Consider the following 21,142-nt stretch of genomic DNA (forward strand, 5'->3'; position numbering starts at 1 on the left):
TGTTAGTCTACAGTATTTGTTTTTCTCTTCCTGACTTACTTCATGCTGTATGACAAACTCTAGGTCCAACCACCTCACTACAAACAACTCAATTTCGTTTCTTTTTATGGCTGAGTAATATTCCATTGTATATATGTGCCACATCTTCTTTATCCATTCATCTGTCAATGGACACTTAGGTTGCTTCCATGTCCTGGCTATTGTAAATAGAGCTGCAATGAACATTGTGGTACATGACTCTCTTTGAATATGGTTTTCTCAGGGTATATGCCCAGTAGTGGGATTGCTGGGTCATATGGTAGTTCTATTTTTAGTTTTTAAAGGAACCTCCATACTGTTCTCCATAGTGGCTGTATCAATTTACATTCCCACCAACAGTGTATGAGGGTTCCCTTTTCTCCACACCCTCTCCAGCATTTATTGTTTCTAGATTTTTTGATGATGGCCATTCTGACTGGTGTGAGATGATATCTCATTGTAGTTTTGATTTGCATTTCTCTAATGATTAATGATGTTGAGCATCCTTTCACGTGTTTGTTGACAATCTGTATATCTTCTTTGGAGAAATGTCTGTTTAGGTCTTCTGCCCATTTTTGGATTGGGTTGTTTGTTTTCTGGATATTGAGCTGCATGAGCTGCTTGTAAATTTTGGAGATTAATCCTTTGTCAGTTGCTTCATTTGCAAATATTTTCTCCCATTCTGAGGGCTGTCTTTTCTTCTCGTTTATGGTTTCCTTTGCTGTGCAAAAGCTTTTAAGTTTCATTAGGTCCCATTTGTTTATTTTTGTTTTTATTTCCATTTCTCCAGGAGGTGGGTCATAAAGGATCTTGCTGTGATTTATGTCATAGAGTGTTCTGCCTATGTTTTCCTCTAAGAGTTTGATAGTGTCTGGCCTTACATTTGGTCTTTAATCCATTTTGAGTTTATTTTTATGCATGGTGTTAGGGAGTGTTCTAATTTCATTCTCTGATATGTAGCTGTCCAGTTTTCCCAGCACACTTACTGAAGATTGCCTTTGCATTTTGTTTTTTGTTTCCTTTGCTGTGCAAAAGTTTTTTAGTTTGATATAGTCCCATTTGTTTACTTTTGCTTTTATTTCCTTTGTTTGTGGTGTCACATCCAAAAAAAAGTCATTGCCAAGACCAATGTCAAGGGGGCTTTTCCTTCATGTTTTTTTTTTTTCTAGGATTTTAATGGTTTCAAGTCTTACATTTAAGTCTTTAATCCATTTTGAATTAATTTTTGTGAGTGGTGTAAGATAGGGGTCCAGTTTTATTCTTTTGCACATGGCTGTCCAGTTTTCCCAGCACCATTTATTGAAGAAACTATTCTTTCTCCATTGGCTCCCTTGTCAAAACTTAGTTGACTGTGTATGCATGAGTTTATCTCTGGGATCTCTATTCTGTTCCATTGGTTTATGCATCTGTTTTTATGCCATTACCATAATGTTTTGGTTAATATAGCTTTGTAATAGAGTTTGAAATTAAGAAGTGTGGTTCCTCCAGCTTTGTTCTTTGTCAACATTGTTTTGGCTACTCAGGGTCTTTAATGCGAATACACCACATTAACAGAATGAAAGATAAAAATTATTATCTCAACAGATATAGAAAAAGCATTTGACAAAATTCAACATCCATTCATGAATAAAACTCTCAACAAATTAGGTTTAGAAGGAACGTACATCAACACAATATAGGCCATATGTGACAAGTCCATAGCTAACATCATACTCATACTTATCATACTCAAGCTTAAAGCTTTTCCTCTAAGATGAAGAACAAGACAAGGATGTTCCCCCTCACCACTTCTATTCAACACAGTACTGGAAGACTTACCCAGAGCAATTAAGAAAGAAAAAAGTCATCCAAATCAGAAGGGAAGAAGTAAAATTGTGTCTGTTTGCAGATGACAGAATATTATGTTTAGAAAACCCTAAAGGCTCTATCAAAACACTGTTAGAATAAAAAGGTTCAGCAAAGTTGCAGGATAAAAAATCAATGCACAAAAATCAGTTGTGTTTCTGTACACTAGCAATGAACTAGCTGAAAGAGAAATTAAGAAAATGACCCCATTTATAGCACCATCAAAAAGAGCAAAATAGGGCTTCCCTCGTGGCGCAGTGGTTGGGAGTCCGCCTGCTGATGCGGGGGACGCGTGTTCGTGCCCCGGTCCAGGAGGATCCCGCATGCCGCGGAGCGGCTGAGCCCGTGTGCCGTGGCCTCTGGGCCTGCGCGTCCGGAGCCTGTGCTCCGTGGAGGGAGGGGCCGTGGCAGTGAGAGGCCTGCGTGCCGCAAAAAAAAAAAAAGAGCAAAATATTAGGAATAAATTTAACGAAGGAGGTGAAAGACATGTACACTGAAAACTATGACACCAGTGAAAGAAACTGAAGATGACACAAATAAGCTGAAAGACATCTCATGTTCATGAATTGGAAGAATTAATATTGTTAAAATGTCCATACCCCTAAAGCAATCTACAGATTGATTGTAATTCCTATCAAAATTCCATTGGCATTTTTCGCAGAAATACAAAAGAAAACCTAAAATTTGTTTGCAACCACCAAAGACTGTGCATTTCTAACAAGCACCCAAGTGATGCCAATGAAGCTGGTCCAGGAACCACATCTTGAATAGCATGGACTAGGTTTTTCTTCAAAGAGGCAACTGAGTTGATTTGCTGATTATTATTTGTTTCTTCAAACTGAACAAGTTTAAAATATAACAAATTAGTTGTTAAATACAATTAAAGCTACAATAGTTAGAACATTTGGGATTTGTACTGGAATACAGAGAAATAACAAAGGAACAGAAATTTTAAAACCCAGAAATGGTCAAAATAATAGGTAAATTGCATTGTTTTTAAAAATCAGTGAAGAAAAAATACATTATTCAATAAGTGATGTTGGAACAACTACCTAACCACCTGTAATACACCAAAACAAAGTGTAGATAAATTAAATAATTAGGTGGAAAGTTAAAGCCATAAAATTAAAACCCTAAAATTACTTGAAGGAAATACGGACAATTAGTCATATAATCAAAGAGAAAGGATTCTAAGGGTTTCAGAAAGAAGTTTTTTTCAGAATATTTAGTTCACAATACTGACGGAAATAGAAATACTTGTCTCCAATTTTTTTCAAAGCCTATAATTTTTATTTTTATAAATTGCACTTGGTTATGTTTTTCAAATAAGCTTTTTTTTTTAAATAGTGTTTTGTCCTTTCATTATGGTTCATATGCTTTCTTTTATCTCTTTAAGAGTTTTACATATTTTATACTTTACAATTGTTTTTATAGTGTCTTTCTGATTTTTCCATCAACTCAAGATTAAAACTTTGTTTCCTATGCTTGTTGAGCTTCTCTTATGTTGGGTCATTTCCTTACATGGTTTTAAAATTCTTTCCCTCAATTTATGTTCATGAAGATTGATTTTTCTGTGGAATTCCATGTTACCTTGTTTATGAAAGTATTCCTACAGAGGGTTTTGTGCTTCCTTATGCTGGGACCCAGGCATTTTAATGATGTCTCAGTTTGGGATTCTTGTATTTGGTGGGTAGTATCTAGGTGTTACACAGTCTTGGAGTTTGGGTTTTTTACAAGAAATTCTTTGAGTTCCGTGGAGATGACAATCTCCCTACCTCTTTCTTTGAGTTGTTGGGTAGCATTTTCCTTATCCTCGCTTCACCCTTCACAATTTGATGGTTCCAGCTTTACTTAATGTTCTCATTTCCAACTTCCTACCACAAGGTAGAAATGTCTAAAGGTCTACATCTTCTACTAATGCTTGGGCATTAAAATTCATCCCACTGCCTATATGGCCTATGTCTGAGCCTCAAAACCTTCCAGGAGCCACATATTAGCTAATTTTTTCGACTTTGGTTCCCTTTTCATTTCTGGTGACAGGATTTTCTTTTTTCCCTCCCCTTCCTTCCATATTTTTCCCTCAATTTCTAGCTCAGTAATTTACTAAAATTTTTTGTTTTATTTCTTTCCAGCGTGCCATTTCCCCATCATTTTTAGTAAGTTTTATATTAGTTTTGTAATAAATAAATATCTTGAAAAATGGAGCAAAGTATAGAATTCTATTTAAAAGTCTTTTTTTTGGCTTAAAATAAATACTTGAAATGATTATAACAACACAAAGGTAATTGTAATGTTTTCTTTTCAGAGGGCAGCAAAAATCTAAACTAAAATCCTGTGTATATTTGGGCTGGTAATTTAAGCTCATTTATAAAATAAGGATTAAAATCTAGACTTTTAGGGTTGTTACAAACATTAAATTTTAAAATGAATAAAAAAATCATTTAATACAGAGCTTTGCATAAGTGCTCAATAATTAGAGCTAATACTGTTATTGGTAGAATGCCACCTACTACAGAAACCAAAGATAAAAGAAATATCGAAGAGTATATTTTACATTCAAGAAAAGTAATAACATTTCCTTTTGATATTTTCCAATAAAAATAAACTTACCTTTTGTATTAGGTATGACTTTAATTTTTAAAGTATGAGATTTCCCCAGATCAATGTATTTCAGGACATTGAGGGATAGTGAATCATCATGTTGCTGAAACCAGTAATTACACGGTTTTGAACGTATGTTCCATGTTCGTCCATCCCTTTGCCCAAAGTTGTATAAGAACCAAGAGCCTTGTAGAAAGGTCATATTGTGGGGTACTGTTTCAGGCATGGTAGCGATAGCTAAAGCATTCTCATTATCTAAAATCCTTGTGATCAGGAAGCTGCTGTAACCGGGAATCACCACAGTCTTTTCTATATCCGAATCTTGAAATGAGGAAGTAACACCTGAAGCTAAAACAGGAATGATTTGGTATAAAATAAAACAGCCAATGTTCTCCAAGTAATACTGGTGGACATAACTGAGGAATACACTAGTTGAGTTTTTAAATTATGGTCTTAGCTAGAGGACACATTTGCCAGATTTCAGGTTATAATTCAAATTATTTTGTAGAAAGTGTATTGCAAATATGCCAAGCACAGTTTTTACTGTGAAACTAGTTCTATAAAATTCTCAGCAGAAAAAAAACCACATAGCGCTAAGTAATTATAAGAAATCCGATTTCTTTACCATAGAACTGGTAAGAGCCTTAATAACCCAGAGTCTTTATTGTGATTTTATAAGAGAAGGATAATGTAGCTAGTGTTTTCCCTAGGGCCTAAAGATCTGCCTATTACATAGCAGATGCTCAATAAATAGTTGTTGAATAAATGAATAATTGATTGCTTAAGAAGAGCATGAAGATTTAGAAGAAAAGAGGCTTGAGGGCAGGACCATAAGGAACACCATCATGTAAAAATGGGAAGGAAAAAAAACTCCACAAAGGAGACAAAGAAGAAATGACTGGAGAAAATCCATCAGAGAGGATATGAGGGAAGCCAAAAGATGGCTGTTTGAAGGAGAGAGAAGTCATCATTTTTAAATGTTTTTGAAACATGTCAACAATGATACTCACCTCATTCTGAAAAAATAAGTAGAAGTAGTCAGAAGAGAATCTGATAATTCCCTTTATTATGCACACACGCTCTAATTTTTCCCATTTCAACAAACCAGCAAAAATCCTTTCCTACATTCCCTCCAACTACCACATCATTTCTCTCCTCCCCTTCATTGTGAAATTCCCTGAAAGGGCTGCCTTTATTCACTATCTTCAATTCCTCGCCTCTCAGAAGTTTATAAACCTAACCCAATCAGACTTTTGTCTACATGACTCCACCCAACAATAGCTTGTATCAAGGTTACCAATGACTTGACACAGATCCATTGGGCACTTTTCTCTCCTCATCTTACCTCACCTCTTGGCAGCATGTAGCACAGCATCATCATTCCCTCCTTCTTGAAGTACCTTCTTCACTTGGTTTCTGAGACATGCTCTCTCTTAGTTCTTCTCCTAGCAGAGCATCTGGTCTTCCTGTTCTCTGACCACTAACTGTTGGACCTCAGACTTTTTCGTTTCTATACCTACACTAGCTTTCCCAGTGATCTCATCTGATCTCATAGCATTAACTATCATATATGCTGACCACTTGATTCCCCCCCCCTTTTTGAGATATAACTGATATATAACATTAGTTTCAGGTGTACAACACAATTCAATATTTGTATATATTGCAAAATAATAACCACAAAAATCTAGCTAACATCCATCACCACACATAGTTACAACTTTTTTTCTCGTGAGGAAAATTTTTAAGATCTACTCTCTTAACAACTTTTAAATATACAATGCAGTGTTAGCTATAGTCACCATGTTTTACATTACATTCCTATGACTTATTTATTTTATAATTACAAGTTTATATCTTTTGATCCCTTCACCGAACCCCCACCTCTGGCAACTACCAATCTATTCTGAGTTTATTTATTTGTTGTTTGCTTGTTTTTAGATTTCACATATAAGTGACGTCATACAGTATTTGTCTTCCTCTGTCTGACTTATCTCACAATAATGCCCTCAAAATTCATCCATGTTGTTGCAAATGGCAAGATTTCCTCCTTTTTTATGGTTGAATAATATTTTAATGTATATATATATGAACACACCCAATTTTCTTTTTTTTTTTCTTTTTTTTTTTTTTTGTGGTACGCGGGCCTCTCACTGTTGTGGCCTCTCCCGTTGCAGAGCACAGGCTCCGGACACGCAGGCTCAGCGGCCATGGCTCACGGGCCTAGCTGCTCCGTGGCATGTGGGATCTTCCCAGACCGGGGCACAAACCCGTGTCCCCTGCATCGGCAGGTGGACTCTCAACCACTGCGCCACCAGGGAAGCCCCCAATTTTCTTTATCCATTCATCTATCAATGGACACAGGTTGCTTCTATATCTTGGCTACTGTAAATAATGTTGCAATGAACAAGAGGGAGTATATATCTTTTCACGTTAGCATGCTCATTTTCTGTGGATAAATACTCAGGTGTGGAATTGATTGATCATATGGTAGTTCTATTTTTAATTTTTTGAGGAACCTTTATGTTGTCTCCCATAGTGACTGCACCAATTTACATTCCCACCAACAGTGCACAAGGATTCCCTTTTCTACACATCCTCCCCAACAATTTTTATTTCCTGTCTTTTTTTTTAATATTTATTTATTTGGTTGCACTGCGTCTTAGTTGCAGCTCCAGGGTTCCTTAGTTGTGGCTCACCAGCTCCTTAGATGCGGCATGGGGGCTCCTTTCTTGTGGCATGTGAACTCGTAGTTGCAGCATGCATGTGGGATCTAGTTCCCTGACCAGGGATCGAACCTGGGCCTCCTGTTGGGAGCACAGAGTCTTATCCACTGCACCACCAGGGAAGGTGAAGGTATGTATTTACTGGTGGATAAATACATACCTGCACCAAAGAATGTATATGTTAAGGCCGAATACATACCACCTTATGTATTAAGGTGGATAGGTATGTATTTATTGGCAGTTTGTTAATTGTTTCCTAGGTGTTTTATACTTTCTCTGTTCCTTTCTTCTTTTGCTCTCTTTCTTTGTGATTTGATGATTTTCTGTGGTTATCTGTAGTGGCTTAGATTCCTGTTTGTTTTGTGTATCTACTATAGGTTTTTCCTTTGTGGTTACCACTGGGCTTACATAAAACAACTTATATTTATAATAGTCTATTTTAAGTTGATAACAACTTAAGTTTGAATGCATTCTAGGGCTCTACATTTCTATCCCCCCCAATTTATGTTTTTGATATCACAATTTACATATTTTTATCTTGTGTATCCATTAACTAATCATTGTAGTTAGTTTTTTTACTACCTTTGTCTTTAACTTTCATTCTAGCTTTATAAGTGATTAACTACCACATTTACAACATAAGATTATTCTAAATTTTACTATATATTTGCCTTTACCAGTGAAATTTATACTTTCACACATTTTCCTATTACTGATTAGCTCTCTTTTGTTTCACCTTAAAGAAATTCCTGTAACATTTCATGTAAAGCCAGTCTAGGATGATGAACTCATTTGGTTTTTGCTTGTCTGGAAAACTCTTTATCTCTCCTTCAATTCTCCATGACAAAGTTGCTGGTAGATAGATATACTTGGTTGGCAATATTTTCTTTCAGCACTTTGACTATATCATGTCATTCCCTTCTGATGTGCAAAGTTTCGGTTGAAAAATCTGCTGATAGTCTTATGGGGGCGTTCTACTGTAGGTAACGAGTTATTTTTCTCTTGCCACTTTTAAGATTCTCTTCTGGTCTTTAACTTTTGACACTTTAATTATAATGTGTCTTGGTGTGGGTCTCCCTGGGTTCATCTTATTTGGAACTCTATAGGCTTCCTGGATCTGGATGTCTGTTTCTTTCCCCAGGTTGTAGAAGTTTTCAGCCATTATTTGTTCAAATAATTTTTCTGCTCCTTTCTCTCTCTCTTCTCCTTCTGACTGTTCAAATGTATTTCTCCAGTCCAGAGGTCTTTCCTGAACTCCAGAATTGTCTTTCTATATATCTACCTTATTTCTCCACTTGGATGAGTAACAGACATCTTATATTTAATAGGATCTCTCACCTGATTATTGCAATAGCCTCTTAAGTGGTTTCTCTGCTTTCCTTATTGCCCTCTCTGTCACATGCCCAGTCTGTTCTCAACAGAGCAGCTAGTTCAATCATGTCACTTTCTGCTCAAAACACTCCAAAGCCTTGCCATTTACTCAGAGTAAAACCCAAATCCTTATAATAATCTATACTAACTTTTGCTATGTATCTATCATATAATCCTTTGAAATAGAAATATGCTACATGACAGTGATTCAAAATTATTTCATTACGTAGGGTAAAGTCTGGACTTCTTGACTTTTCTTACTGTTCCTGAGCACTGTTAAAGACAAAATAACATCATATTATAGAAATAAATGATAGGTATTACTATTGATGAAATATCAATGAAGTGATAGCTAGGTTTCATTATATTAGAAATAAAGAATTCCTCCAGGAATCTAAGTATATGTAGACTTCTGTAGATTACCAATTGGACTAAATTTTGAAATCTATTGTTCTATAAAAGAGCATGAACACTTTTCCCAAAAGATAATTTCTCATTTTCCCCAGCCATCAGAGAGATATATTACTACACTTACTTTGTAATTGAAGAGTAAGCTTATAGGAGAAATTTCCAGCTTGATTAATGGAAAGGGAACTAGACAAACAAGAGCTTTCATTCACTTCCTCTATTCCAAAAGGGTCTATAATTTCTGCAATAACTGACGACAAAAATCCTTTAGGCGTGTTATGTTGCAATATCTTTCTTATGTAAGCTGTTCCAGTTTTCCTAAAAACAAACCAACAAACATCATGCAACTTGGGTAAAACAGTGGCTTAAATTAACAAGTTCATAACCATATAATTTATAAATAAAATTTACCACAAATGGCTAACAAATGAATATTTGAGTAACATTTGTTCAACCTCATTAGTAATCAATGAAATGTCAATTACAGCAATGGGATATGATTTTTCACCTATCAAATTAGGAAAGGTTTTTTAAAGGCAGAGTTTAATAGTGGTAAGAATTTAGTGGAGATAGGCACTAATGGGATTGTAAACTGGTACAAGATTCCTAGAAAGCAATTTGACATTATGCATTAAGAGCTCTAATATTATTTTTTTCACACTCTGATTCCATAAATCTACGGATAGGTCTCTATCCTAAGGAAAGAACTTGAAACACAGAGGGGGAGGGGGAGAAAAGTTTTCCATACAAAGATGTTCATCACAGCATTATGATAAAAGCTAGAAATAAAAATGCCAACAATAGGAAAATTAAGTAAATGATAATACCTGATCTACCTAGGCAAAATACATCTATTAAAATGCTACTTACAAAGAGTTTTTAATTACCTAAGGAAAGTGGTCACATTATAATGTCAAAATGAAAGAAGCATCGTGAAGAATGTTGAAATGCATGTTGAAAAGGACTAATCAGTAATTCATCAAGGTGTTAACAGTCATGATTTCAATTGTCTTCTTTATATTTGCCTTTTAGGAAATTTCTACAGTGAGCATGTTCTTTATAATCAAGAAAAAACATCCATTTTTAAAACGTTAAGCTAAGATATCCATGTGCAAAAAATAAATCTACACAGAGACCTTACACCCTTCACAAACAATTTAACTCAAAATAAATTACAGACTTAAACATAAAATGCAAAACTCTAAAACTCCTAGAAGAGAACATAGGAGAAAACCTAGATGAACTTGGGTATGGCGATGACTTTTTAGATACAACGCTAGGGACACAATCCATGAAAGAAAAAAATTGACAAGCCATACTTTATTAAATTAAAAACTTCTGCTCTGTGAAAGACACTGTCAAGAGAATTACAAGACAAGCCATAGACTGGGAGAAAATAGTTGTGAAAAACATATCTGACAAAGGACTATTATCCAAAATAAACTGTAGGGGAGGAATAAAACCTCTTTTTCCTCTACCCTCCTAGGTTCTGTGCCTGGGACCCTAGAAATTAAACTGATGAAAGCCAGATTAACAATAAAAAACGAACACTTGATTAATGTGTGTCATGCTTACACAGGGGAGACACCTCAGTGATGAGTAACTCAAAGGGGTGGTTGGAACCTGGAGCTTGTCTAGCATCTTAATAAAGAACAATAAATTTGTGGAGAAGTGACAAGACAAAGAAAAAGGGGCTAAGGCTTTTAGGGGTGGCAAACAGTGAAAAAGTAAATATATGGGAGAAACTATTGGAAGATAAGGTTGTTTTTAGTAATGCTTGTTATGCAGGTTCCTCTCAGTGTCTCTGAACTGGTAAGAGTCTCCAGTTGTCTCTGGTGATTAGGAATCATCCTGCCTTTCTTGGTAGAGAGGTGGAAGGCAAGGGATTTTTTCATATGTCTGCTTCTTCTTAATTGCCTTAGGCTAAAAATAATCTTTATGCCAAAGTGGTATATTTTGGATTGCCATATGCCAATCCCCTACAATACAAACAACTCTTAAAACTCAACAGTAAGAAAAGAAACAGCCTAGTTAAAAAGTGGGCAAAAGGTCTAAATAGGCACCTCACGGAAGAAAACATGCAGATGGCAAATAAACATATGAAAAGATGCTTATATGCATGATATATCATCGGGAAATACAAATTAAAACAACGAGATACCACTATACGCTTATTAGAATGGCAAAAGTCCAAAATATTGACACCACCAAATATTGGTGAGGATGTAGAGCAAGAGGAACTCTCATTTATTGCTGGTGGGAATGCAAAATGGTACAGCCACTTTGAAAGCCACTTACCATATGATCCAGCAATCAAATTCCTTTGTATCTATGCAAATGAGTTAAACACAAAACCTGAACAAGGATGTTTATGGCACCATTATTCAAAATTGCCCAAACTTGGAAGTAACCAAGATGTCCTTCAGTAGGTGAATGGATAAAAAAACTGTGGTACATCCAGACAATGGAATGTCATTCAGTGGTAAACAGAAATGAATTATCAAGTCATGAAAAGATATGAAGGAAGCTGAAATGCATATTACTAAGTGAAAGAAGCTCATCTGAAAAGCTACACACTGTGTGATTCCAACTGTATGACATTCTGAAAAAGGCTAAACTATGGAGACAGTATAGATGTCAGGGGTTAGTGGGGATGGATGGATGAAGAGGCAGAGCAGAGAGGACTTTTAGGGCAGTGAAAGTATTCCGTATGATATTAATAGTATAAGGTGGATACGTGTCATTACATAATTGTCAAAAGCCATAGAATGTGCAACACCAAGAGTGAACCCTAATGTAAACTATGGGCTTCAGGTGACTGATGATGTGTCAGTACAGGTTCATGGACTGTAACAAATGTACCTACATTATATTATAGTATAGTGTCCTACACTATGGTGTAGGACATCAATGGTGAGGGAGGTATGTGTGGAGAGGGGGTATATGGGAACTCTACTTTCTGATCAGTTTTGCTGTGATCCTAAAACTTCTCTTAAAAAGTAAACTTTATTACCGTAATTTAAAAAAATTAACCTCTTTGTATCTGAAGTCATTTACCAATAGCCAGGCTATTACTGAACCTGTCTTCCCACTTCTCCCACCACTGGCGAGTTAAATGAGCCTCTTGTACTCAAGTGTCTAGGATGGCTTTTGGGGGTAATCAAGCTCCAGTCTTCCAGGAGAGGTAAGAAGTCAGCTTTTAAAGGAGGGAATGGGGTTTGGGCAATGAAGGATGGGCTTAAAATTAGGAGTCAGGGAGTTCCTGAGGTGGAGAGGAATATCTGTTGACGGGGGAAAACACTGCAAAAAGACAATCACCATCAAACTTAACTGCCTGTAATGCTAAGCTCCCATTCCAGTACCCATGCTGTTTCCCCAGCCCACTGCCCTCACCCCATGCCAATGAAGCTGCTTTAATCAAGGTTACTACAGCCTGGAATGTTGCCACATCCAAAGGTCACTTCACTTCTTTGTTCTTATTTTACTCAGTCTCTCAGCCGCATGGGTCACAGTGGTCCACTCCATACTTTCCAAAACACCCACCTCCCTTGGCTTATAGGAGCCCACATTTCCCTGGTTTTTCTCCTATCTCACTGGCTGCTCCGTCCTGGTTTTCTTGGCTGGGGCCTCCTCTTCTGCCTAATCTCTCTTCCTGGAGTGCCCAAGGCCTTTTCTTCCCTACAGACATCCATTTATACAGGAACAACTGTCAGATGAAGAGCTCCTGCTCTGACCCTGTGTGCTATGCATTAGTACATCCATGCAACTGCCAACTTCACATCTTCACTTGGGTACCTAACAGGCATTTCAAAATTAATATTTCTAATATGGAACTCTCACTCACCCTGAGTAACTCTGCATTCCTCGTCTCATAAAATGACAGCATGATCTACCTAGCTGCAAACCAAAAACCTAAACAGTTCTTGATTGCTCTCTTGCTAATACCCACACCAGGCAATCTGTCATCAAATCCTGTCTTTTCTCAAGTGCACCTGCTTCAACTGCCTTCATTTCTCACCTGTATTACCTCAATAGCTTTCCAAGGGGCCTGGAAACTTTGACTTCTCATTCTGTCCTATACTTTTCACAGCAGAGTGATCTTTTCGAAAATAAAAATAATTTCACTCTCCTATGTAAAACTCTCCAATGGCTTCCCCTGGCACCAAGAATAACACGTAAACTCCTCATGCAGCCCACGATGCCTTATATGGTCTGGCACTTACCTACCCCCTCGCTCACCTTCCACCACACCATCTTACTCTGCACCATCCACACCAGCCTCCTTCCTGTTTATTAAATACACCCACGTATTTTCTTGCCTGACTGCATTTACACTTGCAATTTCTTTTGCCTGGAAAGCTCTTCGTTCTTTGTTCTCAGCTGTTTGCTTATCCTTCTCACTCCCTCTGTCACCGTGTTTACTTTCTTCATAGCATGTATTAGATCTAAAACTATTTTCTTTTTTGCTTACCTGTTTATCATCTGTCTCTCTTCATTAGAATGTCACCTCCATGCGGGCAAGGACCTTGTCTATCTTATTCACCACTATATTCCCGGGCTTAGCATAAGACTTGATGTGAAATAGTCACTCAATAATATTCATGGAATTAACAAATAGCTTTACCAAAACTTTGTGTAAATGTTGATGCTGTTTTCTTTCTGAGCAGTTTAGTAGAATTATTGACATTAAGTTATCACTTTTAGGATTTTGTGGAGATTCTTAAAAACAACTGACCTTGTTATGAAATGAGAGAAGTTCCTTCTCAATACTTCACCATTTGTGGAACGACTATACTTCCCATTATCAAGCAGATATAGATTTTTTATCTGTGAGTATATAATCAACTCCCACTGTGGAAAGGATTTTGATTCAGTATCCAACATCTCGTAGGTAGTGCCCCCAAAATCCAAAATCTTTGCTAATGTTCTGAATTCCTTGTGTTCCACCATTGAATCTTTCTTTAAACCATTTTTAGAAATTGAAGTATAGTTAATTTACAATGTTGTGTTAATTTCAGGGGTACAGCAAAGTAATTCAGTTATATATATATATATATATATGTTTTTTTTCAGATTATTTTCCATCATAGGTTATTACAAGATATTGAATATAGTTTCCTGTGCTATACAGTAGGTTCTTGTTGTTTGTCTGTTTCCATCATCTAACCTTAGTTCCTCTTATTCCTCAAATTCTCTTTTGAATTCCAAGAGACTGTCATTTCCACACTGCATGATTCCTCACCCAACAGTCTGTCTACCACAAGTACCTGTCTTCTTAAGCACAATATGAGAACCTCAGATTCCCTCACAATAATAACACAAGATGTGGCTGGATGTGGCACACAGAAGACAAGCATAGATGTGTTTTATAAAGCAAAGAGCCAGGCAATACAGTAAAGGAATGGAAATTACTCTGGATCCATTGCCCTGTTGAGTCTACCTCCCAAATATCTCTCAAATCAATCCATTCCTCTCCATTTCTACTATCAACATCTTAGACTGAAACACGAAAAATTTTAGCCTATACTATTGCAAAATCCTTCTAACTGCTCTCAGTGCATCCACAGTTGTTACCCTCTACTTCCTTTTCCCCATCTCAGCAGAGTGGTATTCTAAACAAAAGCTAGGCCATTTGAGATAAATGGGAGTTTGTGAGTTTAAAAAGAAGATGGTACAAATAAATTCAAATACATTGGGTTGGCCAAAAAGTTCATTCGGGTTTTTCCATAACTCTCCAATTAAAAGACAGAGATTGGCTAAAAAATAGCCCACAAAGCCTATATATGTTTTTTATGAGAGATACATAAGGAAGGTGGCAGTAAAAGAATCAAAATCATATACTAGACAAATATTACCCAAAGAAGGCTAGTGCAACTACATGAATAACAGATTAAAAACAACAAAAATAAAACAAAAACCATGGTAACAACAAAAAGATAATCTGATTGAAAAGTGAGCAAAGGACTTAATTAGACATTTCTACAAAGAAGATATACAGATGGCCAATAAGCACATTAAAAGATGCTCAACATTACTAATAATTAGAGAAATGGAAATCAAAACCACAAGATATCATTAGAATGGCTATTATAAAATAAAAAAATAGAGAATAAAAAATGTTGGCAAAGATGTGGAGAAATTAGAACCCTTGTACATTGTTGGTGGGAATACAAAATGGTGCAGCTGCTGTGGAAAATGGTATGGAGTTTCCTCAAAATATTAAACATAGAATTACCATATGATATAGCAATTCCACTTCTTGGTATACCCAAAATAACTGAAAGTATGGTCTCAGAGAGATAGCTGTACACCCATGTTCGTAGTGACATTATTCAGAATAGCCAAAAAGTGGAAGCAACCCATGCCCATCAATAGAGGAATGGATAAGCAAAATGTGGCATATGCATACAACAGAATATTATTGTCTTAAAAATGAAGGAAATTCTGTCACATGCTATCACATGGATGAACTTTAAGGACAGTATGCTAATTAAAATAAGCCAGTCTCAAAAGATATGTACTGTATGATTCCACCTATGTAACTGATCTAGGTGTATCCACAATTGTTCATAGTCAAATTCACAGAGACAGAAAGTAGAACAGAGGTTGCCAGAGGCTGTGGGGAGAGGGGAGTGGGGAATGAACTGTTTAGTGGGCACAGAGTTTCAGTTGGGGAAGATGAGATAGTTCTGGAGATGGATAGTGGCAATGGTTGCACAACCATGTGAATATACTTAATGTCACAGAACTGCACTCTTAAAAACGGTTAAAATGGTAAATTTTATGTGATGCATATTTTACTACAACCAAAGTACTATAATGCAAAAAAGCATTATAAATATAAAAATAATAATTAAATACCAATAAAATGTTCAACTCATCAAGAAGATGTAACAATTCTAAACTTATATGTATCTAATAACAGCCTCAAAATATATAAGGCAAAATTGACAGAACTACAAAAGAAACTGACAAATTCAATATCACATCAGAAAATTTTAACATAACTCAATAATTGATAGGTCACACAGAAAACAAATCAGTAAGGATACAGAAGATTGAAAAATCACAATTAACAAGATTAATCTAACAAATAAATACTAACATTGCACTCAACAATGTATGAAATGTATAAACATAGATAATACACAATGACCAAGATAGGTTTATTCCATGACTTCAAGTCTGGTTCAGCAATAAATCCATAATATAATTTACAACATTAAGTAAAAAGTTAAAGGAAAAAAATCTATAGATAAGCTCAATAGATACAGAAGAAACATTTAAAAACAAAAATAAAACACCTGTTAAACTGAAAAAAAAGATAACTGTCTATAAATGAAAAAGAGTTTTAAAAATTTATGGAAAGGATAATCTGTGATGGTGAAATGTTTAAAACATCCTTTTAAAAGTCAGGAACAAGGAAGCCCACTGTTATGGTCTGAATGTCTGTATCCCTCTAAAATTCCTATGTTGAAAACCTAAAGCCCAAAGTGATGGTATTCAGAGGTGAGGCTTTTGGGAGGTGATTTAGGTCATGAAGGTGAAGGCTTTGTGAATCAGTTTACTACCCTTATAAAAGGGGCTCCAGCGCAATCCCCTGCCCCCTTCAACTATGCGAGGACAGGGCAAGAAGTTGGCAGTCTACAACCAGAAGAGAGCTTGCACAGAACCCAACCATGCTGGCACCTAATCTTAGACTTCCAGTCTTCAGAACTATGAGAAATACATTTCTGTTGTTTATAAGCCACCCAGTCTTTGATATTTGATTACAGCAGCCTGAACGGACTGACACCCACTATCTTCATTTCTATTTAATGAGCTCCTAGATACTGTGACAGAAAAAAAATGTATAATATGCTAAGAAATGTTAAAGAAACAAATTATTTGCAGGTGATGTGATTATCTGCTTAGAAAAATATTTACCTCTACTCAGAAAATCCAAAAGAATATATAGAAAAAGTACTGGAATCATCAAAAGAATGTAGCAAATTTGAAACATTTAAGATTGCTGCACAAGGGCTTCCCTGGAGACACAGTGGTTGAGAATCCACCTGCCAATGCAGGGGAAATGGGTTTGAGCCCTGGTCCGGGAAGATACCACATGCCGCGGATCAACTAAGCCCATGCGCCACACCTACTGAGCCTGTGCTCTAGAGCCCGTGAGCCACACCTACTGAGCCCGCGTGCTGCAACTACTGAAGGCCGCATGCCTAAAGCCCGTGCTCTGCAACAAGAGAAGCCACCACAATGAGAAGCCTGCACACCACAGTGAAGAGTACCCCCGCTCACCGCAATCAGAGAAAGCCCGTGCGCAGCAACGAAGACCCAATGCAGCCAAAAATAAATGAACAAAATAATTTAAAAAAAAAAGATTGTTACACAAAAGTCAATTACAAGACATTTGCTTTTGCTTTCAACGCAGAAAGAAGCAACCCAACAAGAAACAAAACAGATAAATCACTAAGTCATCATTTTCCTTAAGCCATCAGATAACTAAAGTCACAAGATAACCAACTAACCTGAAATCCAAGGGAATAAGCCATTCTGAGGAGAATCTGAACACAGGAACAGTCTCACTTATGGAAGAGCATGAGAGGCAGAAACAGTGCTGGCCACAAAAGAAGCAAGTAAGAAATAGCTAAAATTGTAAAAAACTGTCAAAGGCCAAGTATGGGCTGGTATGTGAGTCTGGAAACGCTGGGGCATCTTTCAAAACGGAGCCTGTACTCACTTGCAAGCTCCTTCCCATGGGTTTCCCTGGACGCTCAGGAGAAAGATGGGGCAGGGAATAGACCAGACAGTCCCTGCTGGTGGTGCAGGCATCAAGGGAGTATGGAAGGGGTCACTGTGGGGAGTGGGTGGAGAGGATGGGAGCAAGCATCACTCGCTTCCCTGAACTTTCTTTCATAAGAAGCGAAAGCCTTAAGCTACAGGAGGTTGGGCATTCAACAGTTGCACACAGGTCTCAAAAGAGGTGATCCATGCTGGGGGGAAGTGCTTGGGGGGTGCTGGCACTGAAGCCCTGGCTCCCTCCCTCCCTCTTATCCCCTACACAGCAGAAGCTTGAAGCTACTGAGAGAGAGGAAGCAAAGCCACCCATCACTGGGGCACAGGCAAAGACACATTATGGATAAGGGAAGCTAAAACGATAACTCTCTATCCTTATGGAGAGTCAGGGAGCTGTCTTGGGCCTAAAATTCTAGGAGAACAAATAGAGTTATCCTGCTGCAGGAAGAATCAGAAATCTCCACCTAAGATCTAACTGCAGGTACAAGGCAGAATTTGGCTGCAAGAGGTAATTTTTATTAACAGGTTGTTGTGCTTTTTTTTCTTAATGGAACTTGACAAGCTGAATCTAACATTTAAATGCAAGAACAAAGGCCAAGAAAATCCAAGAGGGGGTGCTATTCATAGGAGTTACCTGGTTAGAGAAATTTTGTCATTGTGATCTAGGGAAGGGCAAATACAGCAATGAAGGAGAAGAGAGACAGAGACAGATTGATGTACATGTGGAACTAGGATATATCACAGGGGTGACATTGCAGATCAGGGGGAAAGATGGGTCTTGTTTGCACAATTGGTTATCTATATATATAAAAAAAGAAAGAAATCAGATTCCCACTTCATACTACACTCAACATCAATTCTACACAGATTAAAAACTTAAAAATACAAAGCAAAAGTTAAAAACTACAAGACAAAATAGGAGAATAGCTAAATAGATTGTGGTATATTCATGAGTGAATACAGACACATACATCCATACCAAATCATTTTTAAAGCATATGGGGTAATTTAAAAAGCATAAGGTTGTATGAAAAAGGCAAGTCACAGGAAAAGGTATACATTGCTAAGTAACACATCTGGCAAAACTAAACTATATATATATATATATATATTTTTTTTTTTTTTTTACGGTATGAGGGCCTCTCACTGTTGTGGCCTCTCCCGTTGTGAGCACAGGCTCCGGACACGCAGGCTCAGCGGCCATGGCTCATGGGCCCAGCCGCTCCGTGGCATGTGGGATCTTCCCAGACCGGGGCACGAACCCGTGTCCCCTGCATCAACAGGCGGACTCTCAACCACTGCGCCACCAGGGAAGCCCTAAACAATATATTTTGATACACATATATGTTAAAGCTATAGAGAAACATTTCTTAAAATGTTTACACAAAATTCAAGGTAATGCTTATTTCTGAGGAGGCAGAGTGTTGGGGTGGGGAAGAGGCAGCAAAGCAAAGGAAAACTACACAGAAGCACAGCTGGAAGGGTGCAGGGGCCCCAAAAAAGTGGAAGACTTCCCGAGGCCCAGAGGTGACAGGGGCAGTTGTCTCCAGGTAGAAGTGTCACCCCCATCAGCAGACCTCTTGTCCCTTTATCTCACCTCCATTTTCTCACCCAAACTCCAGAAGGGGCTGGAAACCATCAGCTATGAGGGAGGGGGGATATGAATCTAAAAATAATAAGAATGAGGAAATTCTCCACCTCCCCACATTCCAGACTCCCCAGGCTGGGTCCGGCTAAAACAGGGGCCGTAAAACAAACTTAAATTGGATAAGGATTTGAAGTTTCTTAAAACACTGGGCAGGAACGGAGTCATGTGGTAATTGATTGACTTAGACTTTTTTAAGCTAAGGAAATATTTATTTACTCTCTAAGGGAAAAGCTATGGGACTTGCTGATACTTCATCTAGAGGCAGAAAGGAAATAGGTCCACAGAGGTGGTCTGAAGAGACAGGAGGAAAAAAAAGTTGACATCCAGCTGATTCAGTAAACAAGTTACACATAATTGATCTGGTTATTCACCTAATTTGAAGCCTTCAATGCTTCCCCCTCCCTTAGAATAACATCCACATTCCCTACTGGGACTCAGAAGGCCCCACCTGACCTGGTCTCAAATGACTTTTCTCCTTGGCTCACAACACTGAAGTCACTCTGGTTTTTCTTGGGCTTCTCAAGCACACGTCATGCTTCTTTTGGCCTGGGGGCCTTTTCCACTCTGTGCTCTCAGGCTGGAACCTTCCCCCCACCCGATCCCCTTCCTTCATCCTCATTTTCCTGATCTCATCATAAGCACCACTGCCTCTGGGAAACCTTCCAAGATCCTCCAAATAAGGGCTCAACCCCCCGGAACTCACTCTCTCAATGCTCCATGCTCCTCTGTTGCAGACTTACATCAACAGTAATTACACAACTGTCTCTGTCCTGTGCTAGAATACAAGTTCCAGGAGTACCTGGGTTCGAACGTCTTCCTCACTCTCCATCATAGCACCTTCCAGAGTGCCTTGTTAAATAACTATTTGTGGAAGAGAAGAATGAAGGGTTCACCCTGCTTCTCCTTCTGACTATCTAGATATCTGCCTTTGGCCCACAGCTGACCTCATAACTTCCGGCTCCCACAACCTTGACCTTCCTGCTTGAAGTCCCACTTGCTTCCAGTTCCCTGATCCTGGCTCTTTGCTCCCATTTCCTTCCTCGGAGATGCTCATTCTCTAGTTTCTGTGCAAGTGGAGCACAGTTATTGAATTTGATCACAGAACGTGCTGTGCTGGTTTTCAAATATTCTGATTCTTTAGAGAATTATCATATGCTTTTAAAAATAATTAGGATATAAGAAATTGATATTAATGTTGAGATGATGTTAATCATATGTTAATTTTAAAGAGTGATTCTCTATGTTTTCTACAAGGACCTACCTATGTAAACATGCACTAATTGATCTGGAATATCACACATCCAAAAGCCATCAAAAACAAATAGTTCTAGGTGATCACAGATACTTTTCTCAGAGGCTGAAGGTTCTACAGTCTTTGTGGAAGAAAACCCTAATGCCAGCATTTGCTATATTATGTTTGATTCTTTTCCCCATCTCTACCTCTGAGTGAGCTGTCCCGTAGAGCTGGAGTTGTTGGCTATGGGACAAGATCCTAGTTGACAGCCCAAAGCATGTATAATAGATTTCAACCTGGTGGAACAGGGCTAACCACTTTGGAGATAGGTGAGTTTCTGGTAATCTGAAACTGTTTCTTTTCTGGTTGTTAGATGTGGGGGTGAGGGGTTATAGAATTTATATTGTTTTCCAAAGAAAGATTTCAGGCCTTGAAGGAAGCTTTCAGGGTCCCTGGCTCTTGCCAACATCTTTGAAGTAAGCGTTCCTCAGAACTCTGCAT

The 21,142-nt window shown here is 37.7% G+C and overlaps 1 protein-coding gene across 1 annotated transcript in view; it reads right to left on the reverse strand.

Annotated features, from left to right (window-relative positions):
• Nucleotides 1-21,142, reverse strand: part of CATSPERB (cation channel sperm associated auxiliary subunit beta) — a 128,664-nt gene that overhangs the window by 23,258 nt on the left and 84,264 nt on the right. The window contains exons 17-18 of the mRNA XM_060293494.1: nucleotides 9,097-9,287; nucleotides 4,474-4,806 (exon numbers count right to left, since the gene is read on the reverse strand). Coding sequence (XP_060149477.1) covers nucleotides 4,474-4,806; nucleotides 9,097-9,287 — 524 coding nt within the window. The remainder of the gene's footprint in view (nucleotides 1-4,473; nucleotides 4,807-9,096; nucleotides 9,288-21,142) is intronic.

The sequence above is a fragment of the Globicephala melas genome, chromosome 2 (assembly GCF_963455315.2).
Source record: "Globicephala melas chromosome 2, mGloMel1.2, whole genome shotgun sequence".
Lineage (NCBI taxonomy): Eukaryota > Metazoa > Chordata > Mammalia > Artiodactyla > Delphinidae > Globicephala > Globicephala melas.